Genomic DNA, 17,120 nt, shown 5'->3' on the forward strand with positions numbered 1-17,120 from the left:
TTTCTTGTAGATTTAGGAGATTTAGGACTAGCCATTGTAACAGGAGAGTTGCAGAATGACATCCGTGTTCAACAGTGTATCCTCTAAACCTTTTTTAAATAAAAAAATTCAGGATTCAACAAATGTCATAAAAATGCCAATCTGGGGATGAGGTATAACCCTCATAAATATACCCATATATCTAACTATAAATCCGTCTGATCCTATATCTCATTCAAAGCCCCTGACCTGTCCACCAGGGGTGAGATATAACCCCCATAAAACATATTTGACAACAACTGACCAGTCAGTCGAGTGACACATGGACATAAATTATGGACACAACTAAGAGTCATAAATCTCTATTCTGACTTAAAGGTTGTGTAGGTAAGAATTGTCTAAAGAACTTTTTTTCAAATTGGCTTAAACTGTCTTTATATACCAATACAAAATTAAAATGTAAGTACTTTGAAAAAGAGAGTATAAAAATTGAGTGACTCTAGTGTATTTAATCTTCAAAAAACACAAGTGATTGGCTTGCGCGACTGTCACTCTCCGTCGCCATGACTACCGCCGCTATTACTGGCTCTGCCCACGTGCGCGCAGTCGCGCACCCGTTTTTAGGAGGGAGTGAATGGAATTAATGAGCTGTGTTTATTGAAGATTAAATACACTAGAGTCACTCAGTTTTTATACTCTCTATTTCAGAGTACTTGCATTTTAATTATGTATTGGTATATAAAGAAAGTTTAAACAAATTTGAATACGTTTTTTTAGACAATTCTGACCTACCCTACCTTTAAGGTGTAAGATATTCTACTGACCAATATGCTCAATGAAGACCAAGGGCCCTATCTTGCACTCAGCGCAATTGACATTGTACACCGACGCATATATCATTCCTATTTTGCATTTTTAGATTAAATTGTACCCAGCGTTACTCGTCGTAATTGCATTTTTACTAGTAAGAATTCAATTAGAGAGCTCTACAAATTAATTTTTACTAGTCATATGTCTCCATTGACTTCCATTCATTTTTAATTATGGAGCTCTACAATTCAGTTGTTACTAGTAAGAATGCAATTACAGACGCAGCTGTTCCCATTTTTGCAAACCATACATAATTACAAGGAAAAATATTACCACACGATTGAAATCACTGTGGTGTCCATGAAGATTTGAAAAAATAGGCATAAATCTAGCTTACACATTTACCCAAATTATTCAGGCTAATTGTAGTTTGATCAATAGTGGCAAGACACTTAGGTATATAAGGACATCTGACAAAGTGGGTTGTCCATCAAAAATTCGGAAGACTGCAAAATCACCTTTACCATCGTGCGCCTGCGCCGTTATAATAGCAATCCGCCATGGAACAAGCGCGCCGGCTCTTAAAGGGAATGTGAGAGGACGCTCTGATTGGTTTATTTAACGTTATGCCCAAACCACACCTATGAATAATGAAGCGACTTCAGACCAACACATTTTAGATTTGCGTCGTGCGCAAGAGTCATTTATCCCGCCGGTATAATAGCAACAGCGCCCGGGATCCGTCCACAAAGTTACTTGCGTTCCGCGTTTGATACTTGCGTTTCAGATCGCTAAAATAGGGCCCCAAGAGTCAAAGTTTAAGTTAAATCAGTTGACAGAGAGTTTACCGAAGAGAAAGTTCTCCACACTTCCAAAGGCCGTAGAAATAAGAGGATCTAGCCTCAAACTAACTGAGGATACAGAAACAGGAGTACTGTAAGGTCTAGCTTTGTTCCCTGTTACCTCTGTGTGGTGAATTTTCTGTTAATGTTTAAGTTAATAGTTTAATGTCAAGCCAAGCAAGCCTTTGTTTATTTTGAGTTTGGTCATGTTTGTATTTAAGGAAAACACTGTACGTGGGTTCTTCGAACTTGCCATCAGTGGATTCATTACAAGTACTTCACTGAGCTCTATATCTCTCGAGTCCACTTACTGAAGAATCCCAGTAGTGTTTCTGTCCTTTGGCTCGTGTGTGTGTGTGTGTGTGTGTGTGTGTGTGTGTGTGTGTGTGTGTGTGTGTGTGTGTGTGTGTGTGTGTGTGTGTGTGTGTGTGTGTGTGTGCACCGAAGCTCAGATAATATAGTAGAAGTCTCTTGCTTAGTTCTGGAAGACAATCGACACACCGTTTAATGATGAGTGTTCATATACAAGCAAAATGACAAATTACCATCTTAAAATAACACTATGAAGTTTCCTTAAAACTCAAGAAAAGTATTAGTAGTTTCACAGAGGGAGACTAGCAGGGGAAGTGAAAATTGATTTCCAGGGAGCTCTGTGAGCGCAGAGCTGTGAATAAGACAATTCAGACATTTTCATTTGAACAGTGTCAATCATTAAAACAGCACAGAGACTCTGACCGCTGCTGTCAAGCTGAGCAGTTTACCGAGTTATTTTAAATGGATGGGAAACTTGTCACAGTTAGGTAGACAAATGAAGAGGAAAGGGATCTATTGCAGTAGTTCTTTTAATAAACACTAACCAATGAAGATAATCCACAGATGAGTACTCTGGAGAACATGCACGTAACAGAGATACAATGCAAGACAAAGAACTGAATCAACTGAGGGCTACAAGAGACTGGTGCGACTAATCAATAAACTCATTGGTAACCATAGAAACAAACAATCACTGGTAACACAGGCAAACAGGAACAGAACAAAAGCAAACTAATGCCCAATTCGGATGGTTATTGTTTCTTATGTGGACGTCCGTAAAAATACATTTGCCTGGCACCTCAATGATGAAGGCGATTTGTTCAGCGGTCTGAGATCGTCTGAATGAGGTGGTCTCGGTCCGCATGAGAACGAACTCTGAAAACTCGACTCAATGGACCTACAGACCAGGCTGTATCACAATGTATGATGAGTCATTCAGGGTGTGTGTTTCCCGTACAACTGCGTAACTCGCTGCTTCTAACCGCAGGTCGAGATCTGTCGTTCCAAACACACAAGTTTGCGATGCTGTTTGCGAATGTTCGTTGTAACTGGTTTCTGGAAACACCGACTCGTTGAACTGCTGATAGCGACGGAACTTGCGACCATAGTTGGCTAACGATGCTGTCCGACTCGTTTTATGAAGAAGAAAGCCTTAAGTTTTCAAAAAGCATTAGACATATATGACCCACTATTCTGCTTCATAAGTACCATGTTGACAATATGACATGACGTGGTTTAATCTACCTTAACAATGATTACCGAGTTTCTCTCTCATATTGCTCCTCATAACCATTGAAAACGGTCAAAAAATCGAACCCAAAGTCCAATTATTATGGACGTTATCTGACATTAAGTGTTTCTGCTTCATTGAGGCTTTTGTAGGAAAAAGCTTAACGGTTTAATGTGCCTAAACAACGATCAGTGATCACCAAATTTCTGGTTAGATTTTTTGACAGTTTTAAGTGGTTATGATGAGCAATATGAGAGAGAAATTTGGTGATCATTGATTGTTGTTTAGGTAAACCACGTTAAGCTTCTCAAAAAAAAAGTGGTGGGTACAAAATGACTGATGACGAAACCGTGAAACAGTGTTTTCTGCTGACGCCTCTCAAAATGAATCGTGGGGTAACCTGGAGCAAAGACAATGGGACTGATTGAAATTTGGTCGGACAAACACATTTCAGAACAACTGTCCAAAATACAGACAAAGCCTTGATTCTTTCTCAAAATGATAAAGATATGAAACTAACGAATGACTGCTATGAGTGGAATATCGGGATGTAAACAGGTCTGACCAATGAGAGGACAGTTTACTCGCACATGACTTGTATTAACAAATTCTGTCAGTGGTCCGTTTAGAAATGTAGCCTTGTGAAAGTGAACTGAACCTAGAAGAAATTGTAACAATTCTGACACCTGTGTAAAATGCTGCTTTTAAAATTGCTTCAAAATTATTGTACAATAATCAGTAACTTCTACATTAAAGTAAAAAATAATATATATATATATATATATACATTTCATTTATTTTTATATCTTTGATTTGTTTCATTCTAACTTCTTTCTGCTATTAATATTAAGTCACATATAGCCTTTTTTTTGTGCCATTAATCAATAATTCTTCAGTAAACTTCTGCAGGTATAATTGCCTTTGGGTTTTCACTGATCATCTCATCATTTCAAGCTTATTTCGACTCGGAAGTTATTCAAAATGGTGATTTACATTACCAAGTTTGTGATTAAAAAAGATTAGTATTTTTTTTAAAGAAATTGATACTTTTAATATTTAGCAAGGATGCATTAAATGTATTGAATTTGTATTGTCGGTCGCATTCAGCATTCAGTGCAGACAGCATCACTGATTATAATGGGTTATATTAGCCTTAGTCGTGTTGCGCCGCTCGCATCTGGTGTAGACGCGGTGTAAGAAGGAGAGAGCAGCTTTTAAAGGATCTGTTTCCACCATTCGGGATGATTTATGGACATTTTCCAATGATGACAGGCAGGCATTATTAAAAAAAGTCACCGCCACAAATTATGTCATTTTCTTGTTTTATTTTTTTACTGTTTTGAACTCATTATTTTCCCATCCAAATTTGTAGAGGAAGCATTTCCTCTTTATCCTCCTCAGAGAAAACGCTCCTAACAACAGCCTTTAGATATTCAGTCAGTGTTTGTACAACTAATTGTCTTTATATAATGTCTATGTAAGACTTTCAAACCTTCAGAACTTAGTGTAATTTAATAACATGATCAAAAAATATATTTCAGACAGACTCGTTCTAGTTGAAATAGACACATCTTCCGCACTGAATGTGCTACACCTTTGATCTCAAGGGCCATCTCCAAAGATTACATGCGTTGATGCACATCCTACATTATCGCAGCATGAAACTGTTGACCTGGAGTTGTTTCTACATGGCAGGCATGATCATATTCATATTGACAAGTGAGGCAGAAGCTGATCACAGACCAGTGCTCCCCGTCACTGAATAGAGCTCAAATCCCAAAGCTTCATCCATCTCTGTGTGTTCACTTCTACAAGATCACTGATCCTGCTGTAATGAGCCTCCCGTTTTCCCAGAAGAATTAGATGAAAGTGTTTTGGAACTATTCTCTCTGCATTGTAATCATTATAATGCACGATTCAGTGCAGATTTTGTGTTGTTGCAGTCATGTCAGCTCAGCTCATACACCATTTTTTTCCTGGGCAAAATATATAAATATTTCAAACATATGTCCAATATGTGTTGTAAATAGCCCAGCTTAGGGTCAAATATTGATATTATTTATATATATATATTTTCAAAAATATATAAAAAAATATGTGTGTGTGTGTGGTACATATACTGTATATAGATACACACAAACATTTTTCTGTTATTTTAATTTGAATTTAAAAAATATATATATTTTGCATGTATTTATTCATTTAAAATATATATATTTTTAATATGAAACAAATATAACTAAATCTTAAGTCAATAAAGTATGTACATTTGAAAAGGGAATATGGTATATGTTTAGGCCATTTTGCACGAACACTTTAATAAAAAGATTCCACAAAAGGAAATATTCAGGAAGTCCTGACCAAGACATGAACACGATCCACCACAAACACTAGCTGCGTTTACATGGACCCTTATAATCGGATTGAAGGCTCAATCGGATTGAAAAACCTTCATGTAAACACCTTAATTGATCCGATTGAGCTCGATCCGATTGAAATTTCGATCGGATTGAAAGGGGTGGTTTATTCCTTTTGTAATCCGATCAAGAGAACATGTAAACACTTAATCGGACTGAAAACCAAATCTGAAAGGAATGCGCATGTGCAATGACAGCTACCGAGTTTATACAGTACGATTGCGACTCGCATTGTCAATGGTATTGGTGCTCTCACCCATGGGCGTCAGTTTGGTTTGAAATGTGCTGGGGACAGAGACGCATATTTTTTTTCTTTAAACACTTGCATTTTCCTATCAACAGTGGAAACAACTTTAAATACTCAATCTTTTCTGGTCATACAGAAAGGAATAATGCATCAGTCGCAAGTACTTTTATTTGGGTAAACTCACAAGAAAACGTTTTGCTTTTGTAAAATAAAATAAAACAAACAGGGCGCGCTATAATTATCTCCATGCGTGAACTGGAGCGCGTCTCAATAATGAACTGAAATACAGTGTATAGCCTCAAAAATATGATGAATATTTCTATATAAAGCTCTAAATGTCCACTTTTAAACTAAAAAATTTGAATCGAAAGCAAATACCGGCTGATTAGGCTGCAATCCATATGAAAGGTGCATTTCTCTCTAAAGGCGCATCCACTTTACAGCGGAGATGTATATAGATATGTTTGGAGCCGACACGGATTTAGAAATATATATTTTATTAATAAACAATAAAAATGCCTCATTATTTTTTCAGACATATTAGGCTATCATTAGTTTGCTTTTGCCGTTGCAGCAAGATTTGTGCTTGAGCGCGGAATAGGCTATATTCCTCCATGCACTCAGTATTTAAGCAGAAATTAATATAAACGTGAGAAAAAATAAAACGAGCTCCACAGAACATAAAGTATTCATTTTATTTTATTTTTCGTGTTCGCATTTATGAGGAAAAAACGATGTCACGGACGTGACAGTTCTCGGTTACGGACGTGACTGCTCTGAAATCGGCACTAAAAGATGCTTTAAAACATTCACAGACCTCAATCAGAAAGCACAAAGCCTTTCTTTAAAGTGAATTTCGTTTTGTATTAATTGTATCTTAATTTTAATCAATGTTTCATCAACCAATTGCCTGGATTTAATAAATAATAAGTAAAGCAAATATATCTATATCGCGCTCGTCGTCTCCTAATTAGCAGCTGGAGTACGTAAATGTTAAATCTGATTAAAAAAAAAAAAAAAAAAGCAATGGTAAGAGGGTGGCTGTTATGCGCATCGTGGAAAGGAGGCGGGAATCGTCTAGTGGACTGATTGTGCGTAACTGCGCATGTCTAAAACGATCAAATCAGATGTAAAGCTTGTGACATGTAAACGCGCACATCAACCCGATTACTTTATTTGTCGTCCATGTAAACACCTTGTTCGGATTCTTTAATCGGATTGATTTCATTCGGATTGAGCCATGTAAACGCAGCTACTGACTAGCAAAGAGCAAGTGAAAAGCACAGACTTAAATACACAGAGAAATCAATGATAGTTAAAGACAGGTGTAACTAATGATGGTAACTATAACAACTAATACGACAACAAGGAGGCACAGAAACGACGAGAACAGAGAATGCACTTCAACATAAAAGTCCATTCAAAACAAAAAGCACAGTACCAGGATCGTGACAATAGGCTATATTTAAACATAGTTTTGCCATACAGCACTGACATCTTTTTTTTCTTTATAGGACAGTGCAACCATGCAGTTCTGTGCCAACAAATTGGACAAGAAGGACTTTTTTGGGAAATCCGATCCCTTCATGGTCTTCTACAGAAGCAATGAAGACGGCACGTAAGTATCATACATCGATTTGTAACTGTGAAAAAAATATTTCCCATGATTCTCAGCACGCAACCTCACCCCCACACTGTGAGACTGGCGAAACATGTTGCTGCTCTGTGGGAAATGCATGGGCTGGAAATGAATCTCTGTGTGCATACAGAGGAACAGGAAAAGTCCTTCGATGTAACCCAGAGTTCCCATCAAAGCCTCTTTACTAAAGCCATGATTCTGTAGTTTGCTCATTTTGTCTTTCAGATCAAAAATACTCAACGGAGCAACTAAGAAAGCTCTGCAGAGTCAGACAGTGTTTAAACAGGTTTAGGGTGTTTTAATGATGCTGATGAATAATCAAATTTTAAGTAATATCTGTTTATAGAATGGAAGGATGATACTTTTGGGCGTTTGATACGTAGGCTAAAATGATCTTTGGATAGCATTTGTATTATTTACATGAAACCCATAGAGAAAACTGTGATTTGCAAAGTCTAAAAACCAATGTGATGTCTGTAGACTTGCAAACCATATGGTTTGTCAGCTTTGATCACCATGAGATGAACAGAGCAGGTGGCGGATGACAGTCGTATTCCAGTTTCCTCAGAAGTTTTGCAATGCCTCGATGTCTTTGTGTTTGTGTTCGTTCTCTCAACATGAAGGTTTACAATCTGCCACAAGACAGAGGTGGTGAAGAACACACTCAACCCCGTGTGGCAGCCGTTCACCATTCCAGTCAGAGCTCTCTGCAATGGAGACTTCGACAGGTAAGGAGTTATTTTAATGTCTTTAATGTGAAAATTATATATAATGCACCATTTCCACAAAAAACAAAACAATTTTGACATTAGTAAAGTTTTTTTTAAAGGTAAGTATAGTTGGTTACCAAGGAGACAGCAGTGTCAGTGAAGAGCTTGAGATGAATTATGAGACTTGTGTGTATTGGAAAAACGTGCCTACATTTCTGCAAAACTCAAAAACACAGTATACTTTACAATTCACTGAAGCTTCCAGCTGAACACTAGAGGCAGTAAAACACCAACACACTGTAAAACACCAACACACTGTAAAACACCAACACACTGTAAAACACTAACACACTGTAAAACACCAACACACTGTAAAACACCAACACACTGTAAAACACCAACACACTGTAAAACACCAACACACTGTAAAACACCAACACACTGTAAAACACCAACACACTGTAAAACACCAACACACTGCAACTTGTATTTCTTTTCACATACATAATGAATACTGGAGTAGATTATCGATTTAATAAACACTTATTTCCATGCTATTCCTTGCACAATACTATGTTATGATCACAGAACACTTTTACAGTAGTGCATGATTTGTAAACGAACTCATTTTAACATTTGCATCACATAACCAGCTCCATATGTGTGGCTTTCCTGATGTTGCTCGGCTGCTCACCTGGTACACTTGGATTGAATTGCTACAATAGTCATTTCTCGCTAGAAATTATATTAAAAGTGGAAACGTTGGTCAAAAACATACATTTACACACAAACTGACCACCGACCGCAACTTTCAGATGACATTTTAATTTTTTAGCTCAAGAATGGAAAGCACGGGATTGTGGGATAACAAAGGCAAGGATATATCTTGGTAACATTTTATTTTAAGGTGTAGTTACACTTTACTACCTACTTACTATAGAAATGACAGTAAATTATGTATAATTACAAGTAACTAACCCTAAACCAAACCCTAACTCTATAGTAAGTACATGTAGTTAATTAATATTAATTAGTACTTAAATGAGTAAGTATAATGTAACTATGTCACCTTAAAATAAAGTGTTACCTACATCTATGCTGCCTTCAATAATCGATCGGATGAAGGTTTCTCGGGGGACAGGAAGTGAAGCGAACATTGGATTCGGACGTGGCGTAATGCCTTCCTACTTTGGAATACATCCTCCGAAGGCAGCATTTGTAAGATTTCAGACACAGCATGTTAACATGCACTAGACGAATGTGTTTGAACGTTGCGTTCGCGTCTTTTGCTGCGTCTCGCACATGACCCGACGCCATTCTAAAAACGCGACGCTCAAGTTAAAATCAGTTCGACTTTCAAAAAAAGCTTTTCAAAGCCAAAACGCGTTCTGTGTGAACTGGCCCTTAGAGAGAATTAGTATGGGCTGCTGGTGGTGCTTGAGACTTTAATTTCGTGTTTTTGTGTAAAAGACATAAAAAAATGTTTTACTTAGCCTAATTTACAACAGTGATAGATGACTTGATCACGTCTTCCTTCAGGTAGATTGCATATTTATGTCGTAGCTGGATATTGGTGCTCATGAATAATAACCAAGTTGTCTGCATTCGCCCGAACTGATTTGCTGAAATCAGTGGACGTTGAACAGGAATTGCCTGTAGTACACGCTCACTATAAGCGGTAGCGACCTGTCAGTCTTTATAGGACAGGTCTTATAGCCTTCCTCGAAGGGCGATGTTCGCAAATCAATGATTGTCAAAAAAAAAAAAAAAGTATTCCCAATGAAGAGTTTGATATGGTCTCTAATATTCTGGTAGGTATAGGCCTACACAAAATACAGGACAAACTGCATTATGTATGGGATTAATACGGAACGCTACTTTGATGTCTTAAATATGGGATGATTCCGTATTATACGGAATGGTTGGCAACCCTAAGCGACGGTCACCACCCTGTCACGGCCAATCAGCTTGGGGAACCAAAACCGCGTGTCTCATAATTACGTTCTTGCCTGTGTGCTGTAGCTGCTCTCCAGGGTTAATCTTTCGTGACAGGCACCACGCTGCAATACGCCGCTGAAACGTCCCGCATGCCACGCCAAATCAGGAAGTGAGGCATTTCATAGTACCTGCATTCAAAAAAACATTTGCCAGTGGCAAGAGTTTATGGTGGCAGGTTTATACCTGTTTGTTCCACCAATAGCAATAGAAACGTATTTGTAACAGTCACTATTTCTGCATTTCTATTTTCTGCCACTAGGGGTGCAAAAACACTTCATCTGTGAATGTGAAGAAATTATGAGCTGCAACTTATTGTTCACTCTAAAATAATAATTAAAATGTATAATCGTGTGCTGCAGGGATGACATATTTTTATACAGTTGGCCAAAACCCGTAAACAAGTTGCATTTTAGCAGTTACAGTTCCATTGTCCCAAAGTGAATATGTGTTTGGTTAAAAGCCTAAAATAAGGTCTGGTGAACAGAAGCTCAAGATATTTTCAAGTTTTATTCTAAAACATATAAAATACATTACTAATACCTGCTTGTGTGTTTTTAAGCTTTTACTTGTCTTGTACACTGTAAAAAAATATTTTCATGATTTGTTATCACAACATTTTATCTTTTGTCAAATCAACTTCGATAACTAATGTGTGAAGATAACATACTATTTTGAGTTTATGTTTATTAAACCATTCTTCTTCATTGTATTAACTCAAAGTTTTAATTACAACGAACTCAAAATTTTAAGGCAACAAGGTAACTTGCTTTTTTAAGTTAAACCAAAAAAAGTTTACAGTGTAAAATGCAATTGCTAACAAGTGTCTAAATGGGACTACAGAGGTTGTCTGGGACATTAAACATCATCAGCAACTCTAGGGTTGGGTACCGAACTATGTACTTTTAATGGCACCGACCGAATTACGTCGATACTACCGAGTACCGATTCAAATTAAATCAATTTGTGCCAAATTTCGGTACCTGAGAACGCATCTGGGCGCGAGAGTTAGACTATTTAAATACGAATCCTGCATGTTCTGCGTGTCTCTTTGGCTGCGTTTACACTTGGCATTAACATGCGACCTGTATCCGGATGTTGTCCACATACACATTGAAAAGACGAGTGTAAACGCGCTTCTGATCGGAATGTTATCGATCAGCGTGTCCAGTTTCGGAGGTAGTCGAGGACGCATTGTGATCGGATCTCAGTGTAATGTAAACGCAATCCAGCCATCGTGTCTGCATTCACAGGTGGACGTCATATAAATCCCCCAGTCTCCCACGTGACTGTCAGAAAATGTAATTTGTAGAATGTCAACAACACTTCTACAAATTACTTAGTAATCGGTTAAAATGTGAACAGTACCCAACCCTTTTTTACAGTCGCTTTTACTCTCTCGTTGTGTTCATAATTACTCTCTTGCAAACTATTATAACTCAAACTTTCAAGGAAAATGGTTTTAAAATAAAGACTGAAAGAGTTATCCGAAGTTTAGTGATGGTGACGTTGAAGTCATGTGACTGTGGTGCAGTTCGTTTATAGTCTATATTTAGCTTTCAGGATGCAATAATCCAAAATCCAATGTAAGAAATTTTTATTGAGAAAACCAGGGCGATGCATAGCCTGTGTTACGCTGAGGCATAGATGAAGTGGAGAGAGAATCCATGTGCACGCACTACTTTATTTTAATAAACAACAGAACAGGAAACTCAGGAAAGGAACAGGAAACATCTACCAGCTACAGCAAACACAAACATCGACCGACAACCAACAACTGAAACACAGAGGTATAAATACATAGACAAACAAGCTAAACAAGATAACAAGGGGGCGTGGCTAATCAGAAACACATGGGAACAATGATCAGACAATTAACAAGACACATGGCAAACAGGGAATCACATGACAGACAACAAGGAACAAGACCCACACCGTGACATAGCCCCTCCCCTATGGGCGGCTCCTGACGCCCATAAGGGACAAAACAAAAAAAAAACAGACAAAAAAAAAAAAAGATGAAAGTTCAGGTGGGCGGTGAAGCGGAGGCGGACTCGGGGAAGGGATGGAGGGTGAAGCTTGAGGCTGGACAGACGGCCAGAGCGGAGCAGGCTGTGCAAGAGGCCAGGGCGGAGCAGGACCCTCGGGCGGCCAGGGCGGTGAAGACCCCTCGGGCGGCCACGGCGGTGACGACCCCTCGGGCGGCCACGGCGGTGAAGACCCCTCGGGCGGCCACGGCGGTGAAGACCCCTCGGGCGGCCACGGCGGGGAAGACCCCTCGGGCGGCCACGGCGGGGAAGACCCCTCGGGCGGCCACGGCGGTGAAGACCCCTCGGGCGGCCACGGCAGAGACGACCACTCGGGTGACCACGGCACAGGAACAGAACCCAGCTCAGCGACAGCAACCGGCTCAGGAACTGCGACAGACACCGGCTCAGGAACTGCGACAGACACCGGCTCAGGAACTGCGACAGACACCGGCTCAGGAACTGCGACAGACACCGGCTCAGGAACTGCGACAGACACCGGCTCAGGAACTGCGACAGACACCGGCTCAGGAACTGCGACAGACACCGGCTCAGGAACTGCGACAGACACCGGCTCAGGAACTGCGACAGACACCGGCTCAGGAACTGCGACAGACACCGGCTCAGGAACAGGCTCAGGAACAGGCGTAGCGGCGGCCATCTTGACGTGAAGCTCTGGCTCGGTGACGGCCATCTTGACGTGAAGCTCTGGCTCGGCGGCGGCCATCTTGACGTGAAGCTCTGGCTCGGCGGCGGCCATCTTGACGTGAAGCTCTGGCTCGGCGGCGGCCATCTTGACGTGAAGCTCTGTCTCGGCAGACGTGACGTGAGGCTCAGGCTCGTCAGACGTGACGTGAGGCTCAGGCTCGTCAGACGTGGCGTGAGGCTCAGGCTCGGCAGACTTGACGTGAAGCTCAGGCTCGGCAGACGTGACGTGAAGCTCAGGCTCGGCAGACGTGACGTGAAGCTCAGGCTCGGCAGACGTGACGCGAAGCTCAGGCTCGGCAGACGTGACGTGAAGCTCAGGCTCGGCAGACGTGACGTGAAGCGTCTCTGGATCGGCAGGACTGACGTGAAGCGTCTCTGGATCGGTAGGACTGACGTGAAGCGTCTCTGGATCGGCAGGACTGACGTGAAGCGTCTCTGGATCGGCAGGACTGACGAGACGCGTCTCTGGATCGGCAGGACTGACGTGGAGCGTAGGCTCGGCAGGGCTGACGTGGAGCGTAGGCTCGGCAGGGCTGACGTGGAGCGTAGGCTCGGCAGGGCTGACGTGGAGCGTAGGCACGGCAGGGCTGACGTGGAGCGTAGGCTCGGCAGGGCTGACGTGGAGCGTAGGCTCGGCAGGGCTGACGTGGAGCGTAGGCTCGGCAGGGCTGACGTGGAGCGTAGGCTCGGCAGGGCTGACGTGGAGCGTAGGCTCGGCAGGGCTGACGTGGAGCGTAGGCTCGGCAGGGCTGACGTGGAGCGTAGGCTCGGCAGGGCTGACGTGGAGCGTAGGCTCGGCAGGGCTGACGTGGAGCGTAGGCTCGGCAGGGCTGACGTGGAGCGTAGGCTCGGCAGGGCTGGACGGAACCAGCGGTGAAGGCACTGGGCTGGACGGAACCAGCGGCGAAGGAAGCTCTGGGCTGGACGGGACCAGCGGCGAAGGAAGCTCTGGGCTGGACGGGACCAGCGGCGAAGGAAGCTCTGGGCTGGACGGGACCAGCGGCGAAGGAAGCTCTGGGCTGGACGGGACCAGCGGCGAAGGAAGCTCTGGGCTGGACGGGACCAGCGGCGAAGGAAGCTCTGGGCTGGACGGGACCAGCGGCGAAGGAAGCTCTGGGCTGGACGGGACCAGCGGCGAAGGAAGCTCTGGGCTGGACGGGACCAGCGGCGAAGGAAGCTCTGGGCTGGACGGGACCAGCGGCGAAGGAAGCTCTGGGCTGTTGTGAAGATCAGGCATGACTTGAAGATGCTCAGGCTTGGCGGGTACTGTCAGTTTGCAGGCTTCTGCATAACCCTCAGTAAGAGTTGATCCGGCCAGCCAAAGAGCATGGAGAATAGAATGCTGGAGATTCCAGCTAGGGTGATGAGGTGGCATAAGGGAGCTGATCGGCTCTGATAGTCCTCCAGTGAAAAAGATGATAAGACTTAACTCATCCATACCGGTCAAGTGAGCCAGCTCCAAAAAGTCCACGATGTATTCTTCCACGGGCCTCTCTCCCTGACGGAGACACACAATTTGTGCTGCTGGATTCATCTTGTGGTCGGTCGATCTGTTACGCTGAGGCATAGATGAAGTGGAGAGAGAATCCATGTGCACGCACTACTTTATTTTAATAAACAACAGAACAGGAAACTCAGGAAAGGAACAGGAAACATCTACCAGCTACAGCAAACACAAACATCAACCGACAACCAACAACTGAAACACAGAGGTATAAATACATAGACAAACAAGCTAAACAAGATAACAAGGGGGCGTGGCTAATCAGAAACACATGGGAACAATGATCAGACAATTAACAAGACACATGGCAAACAGGGAATCACATGACAGACAACAAGGAACAAGACCCACACCGTGACAGCCTGGCTCCGCCCTCCTACGTACTTCCGCTCAATTTTTATTTTCCTTCAGTACATCATCTGGGTTTGCTGTATATTCTTGGGTTTTCTCCGGCCAATTTTTACCGGTCCAATCAGCAAACAGAGGGAGTGGTTGAGAACGATGACGTTGTGCGCTAGTTTGAGTCGTCATACGTCACCACCAAACGTTAGCGGTTATGGCAGATCCAGAGTGGCTCTGGGCAGATCCAATAGTTTTAAACTTCAACAGAGTACACTGAAAAAAAAAATGTTGGTTTAACTTAAAAAAGCAAGTTTCCTTGTTGCCTTAAAATTTTGAGTTCGTTGTAATTAAAACTTTTAGTTAATACAATGAAGAAGAAAGGTTTAATGAACAGAAACTCAAAATGTATGTTATCTTCACACATTAGTTATCGAAGTTGATTTGACAAAAGATAAAAAGTTGTGATAACAAATCATGAAAAAAAAATTTTTACAGTGTACCCGCCTACTAGTAAGTTAACCGTTGCCAATGGAGAGCGGCCAGACTCTCTGTACAAATTAAATGTACGGTAGGACCAAGCTAGGTGCAGCGAACGTCTTGCCTAAAAAAAAAAAAACATAATCACTGCAGCGCTCACATTTACTCACACAAAAGAAAATATTTGGAAACATATTTTTTTGTCTGTTCAATGAAAGTCAATGGGGGTGCAGTGTTGTCTGGACCCCATTGACTCTCAATGAGAGTGAGTTAATGATGACAGATTTTTCATTTTTTGGTGAACTAACCCTTTACCTCTGTGTTACAAATCCTGCAGCCCGTTTCATTTGAAATATAAAACTGCTTTCAGCACATCTCTTTCTGTATTCAGCTCATCATACCGCAGAGCCCTGGCACTCAGGTACGGACATATCTTTGACAGGCCATACACATCATAAAAGAGCGCTAACAGCAGGGAGATAAACCGGGACAGTGAATATATATGGAACATAAATAACATGATGTTGCAATGCCACCACAGGCGGTTGTCTCCTTTGACTTGTGGCGATCTGTGTGAACAAAGTTCCCAGAGGGCAGTGTCAGTATATCACCCATGCATTTATTGGGGGAACAAATTATAGTTCCACAGCCCATTAAAATAGATGTCAGTGTGCATCCATTTTATTCCAAGCTTCAAAAGAGTACATATGAAACATCCCCCACACGTCTCCATGGTTTTATTATGATCTCAATTAATTTGAGACGGTAATGAAATGAATCACAGATGTTCTACTTTAGGCTAAGAATAAACCTTGAAGAGGATGCCTTGTTTTATCTATGAAAACCTTAGGCTAAAGTTTTGCTGAAATTCGGGAGGAATCAAATTTTCACTGATGTTCCTCTTTCAAACGACGATTGTCAAACAAAATATATGAATGTTTTACCAAGAGACCGCCACAATTTTGCAATAAACGCTGGTGTTGACATTCAGTGCGGCTTTCCAGTCCCACACAGAAACCTTTTTCATGCAACGCCTGAAGCGTTGAGAAACTCGGATCAACATTTTGGTTTGAGGTCAGTGTATGGGAATTAAAAGACTCTGGATTGTACCTTCAGCCTTAAATATCTTCTTCCCCGCCTCCCGTCTTCGCTGCTTGGGCTCAGAGCACAATCTATTTTCTCCTCCTCTGTTGTGAGGATGATAGACAGCAGCCTAGGGAGCCGTCTTGGCGTGTGCTCTCTCTTACTGTCAGGGAACATGACGCCCAGGTGACAGATGCTCAGAGAGGTGCTCGCACTACTTTGAAGATAACGAACGTCAAAAGACGCTACCGCCCACAATCCCACGGAGGGAGCGCTTTTTAGATGCTTCACTTCCTCGACTACAGGAGATTTTCTGATATTTTGCGTTAGCTTTGCCTTGCTGGTAAGGTGGGCAAAACTTTTTCCTACAAGTCAAAGGACAGTGTTGAGGTTTCAACACTTTGTCAATATAGCTGTTACCCACATAAAACAATGGTTTCCTAGTTGATAGTTCCCAAAAGTGACAATTCCGTCATCATTTACTCACACTCGTGTCGTTCCAAACCTACATGATTTGTATTTTTCTGTGAAACACAAAATAAGACATTTTGAACAATGCTTTTGTCCATACAATGAAAGTCAATGGGGTCCAAAACAACATTAGGCAAGGCAAGGCAAGTTTATTTATATAGCACATTTCATACACAATGGTAATTCAAAGTAGCCTGGCTAACGCCAGACCCAATTCTCGTTGAGACTTGGGTCTGGGAACCACATGCTTATTTTCTCGTATTTGAGGCGTGGTTTACGAATGCCCGGCGCCGTTTATTGGGTGCTAAGAATGTCTATCAAATGCG

At 41.8% G+C, this 17,120-nt stretch overlaps 1 protein-coding gene across 3 annotated transcripts in view; it reads left to right on the forward strand.

The window, feature by feature from the left end:
• The window catches only part of cpne5b (copine Vb), a 204,357-nt gene that overhangs the window by 124,899 nt on the left and 62,338 nt on the right, over nucleotides 1–17,120 (forward strand). For all 3 annotated transcript variants that reach the window (XM_079597707.1, XM_079597705.1, XM_079597706.1), the window contains 2 exons: nucleotides 7,353–7,456; nucleotides 8,101–8,205. In XM_079597707.1, coding sequence (XP_079453833.1) covers nucleotides 7,353–7,456; nucleotides 8,101–8,205 — 209 coding nt within the window. The remainder of the gene's footprint in view (nucleotides 1–7,352; nucleotides 7,457–8,100; nucleotides 8,206–17,120) is intronic.

The sequence above is a fragment of the Phoxinus phoxinus genome, assembly GCF_949152265.1.
Source record: "Phoxinus phoxinus genome assembly, chromosome: 22".
Taxonomy (NCBI): domain Eukaryota; kingdom Metazoa; phylum Chordata; class Actinopteri; order Cypriniformes; family Leuciscidae; genus Phoxinus; species Phoxinus phoxinus.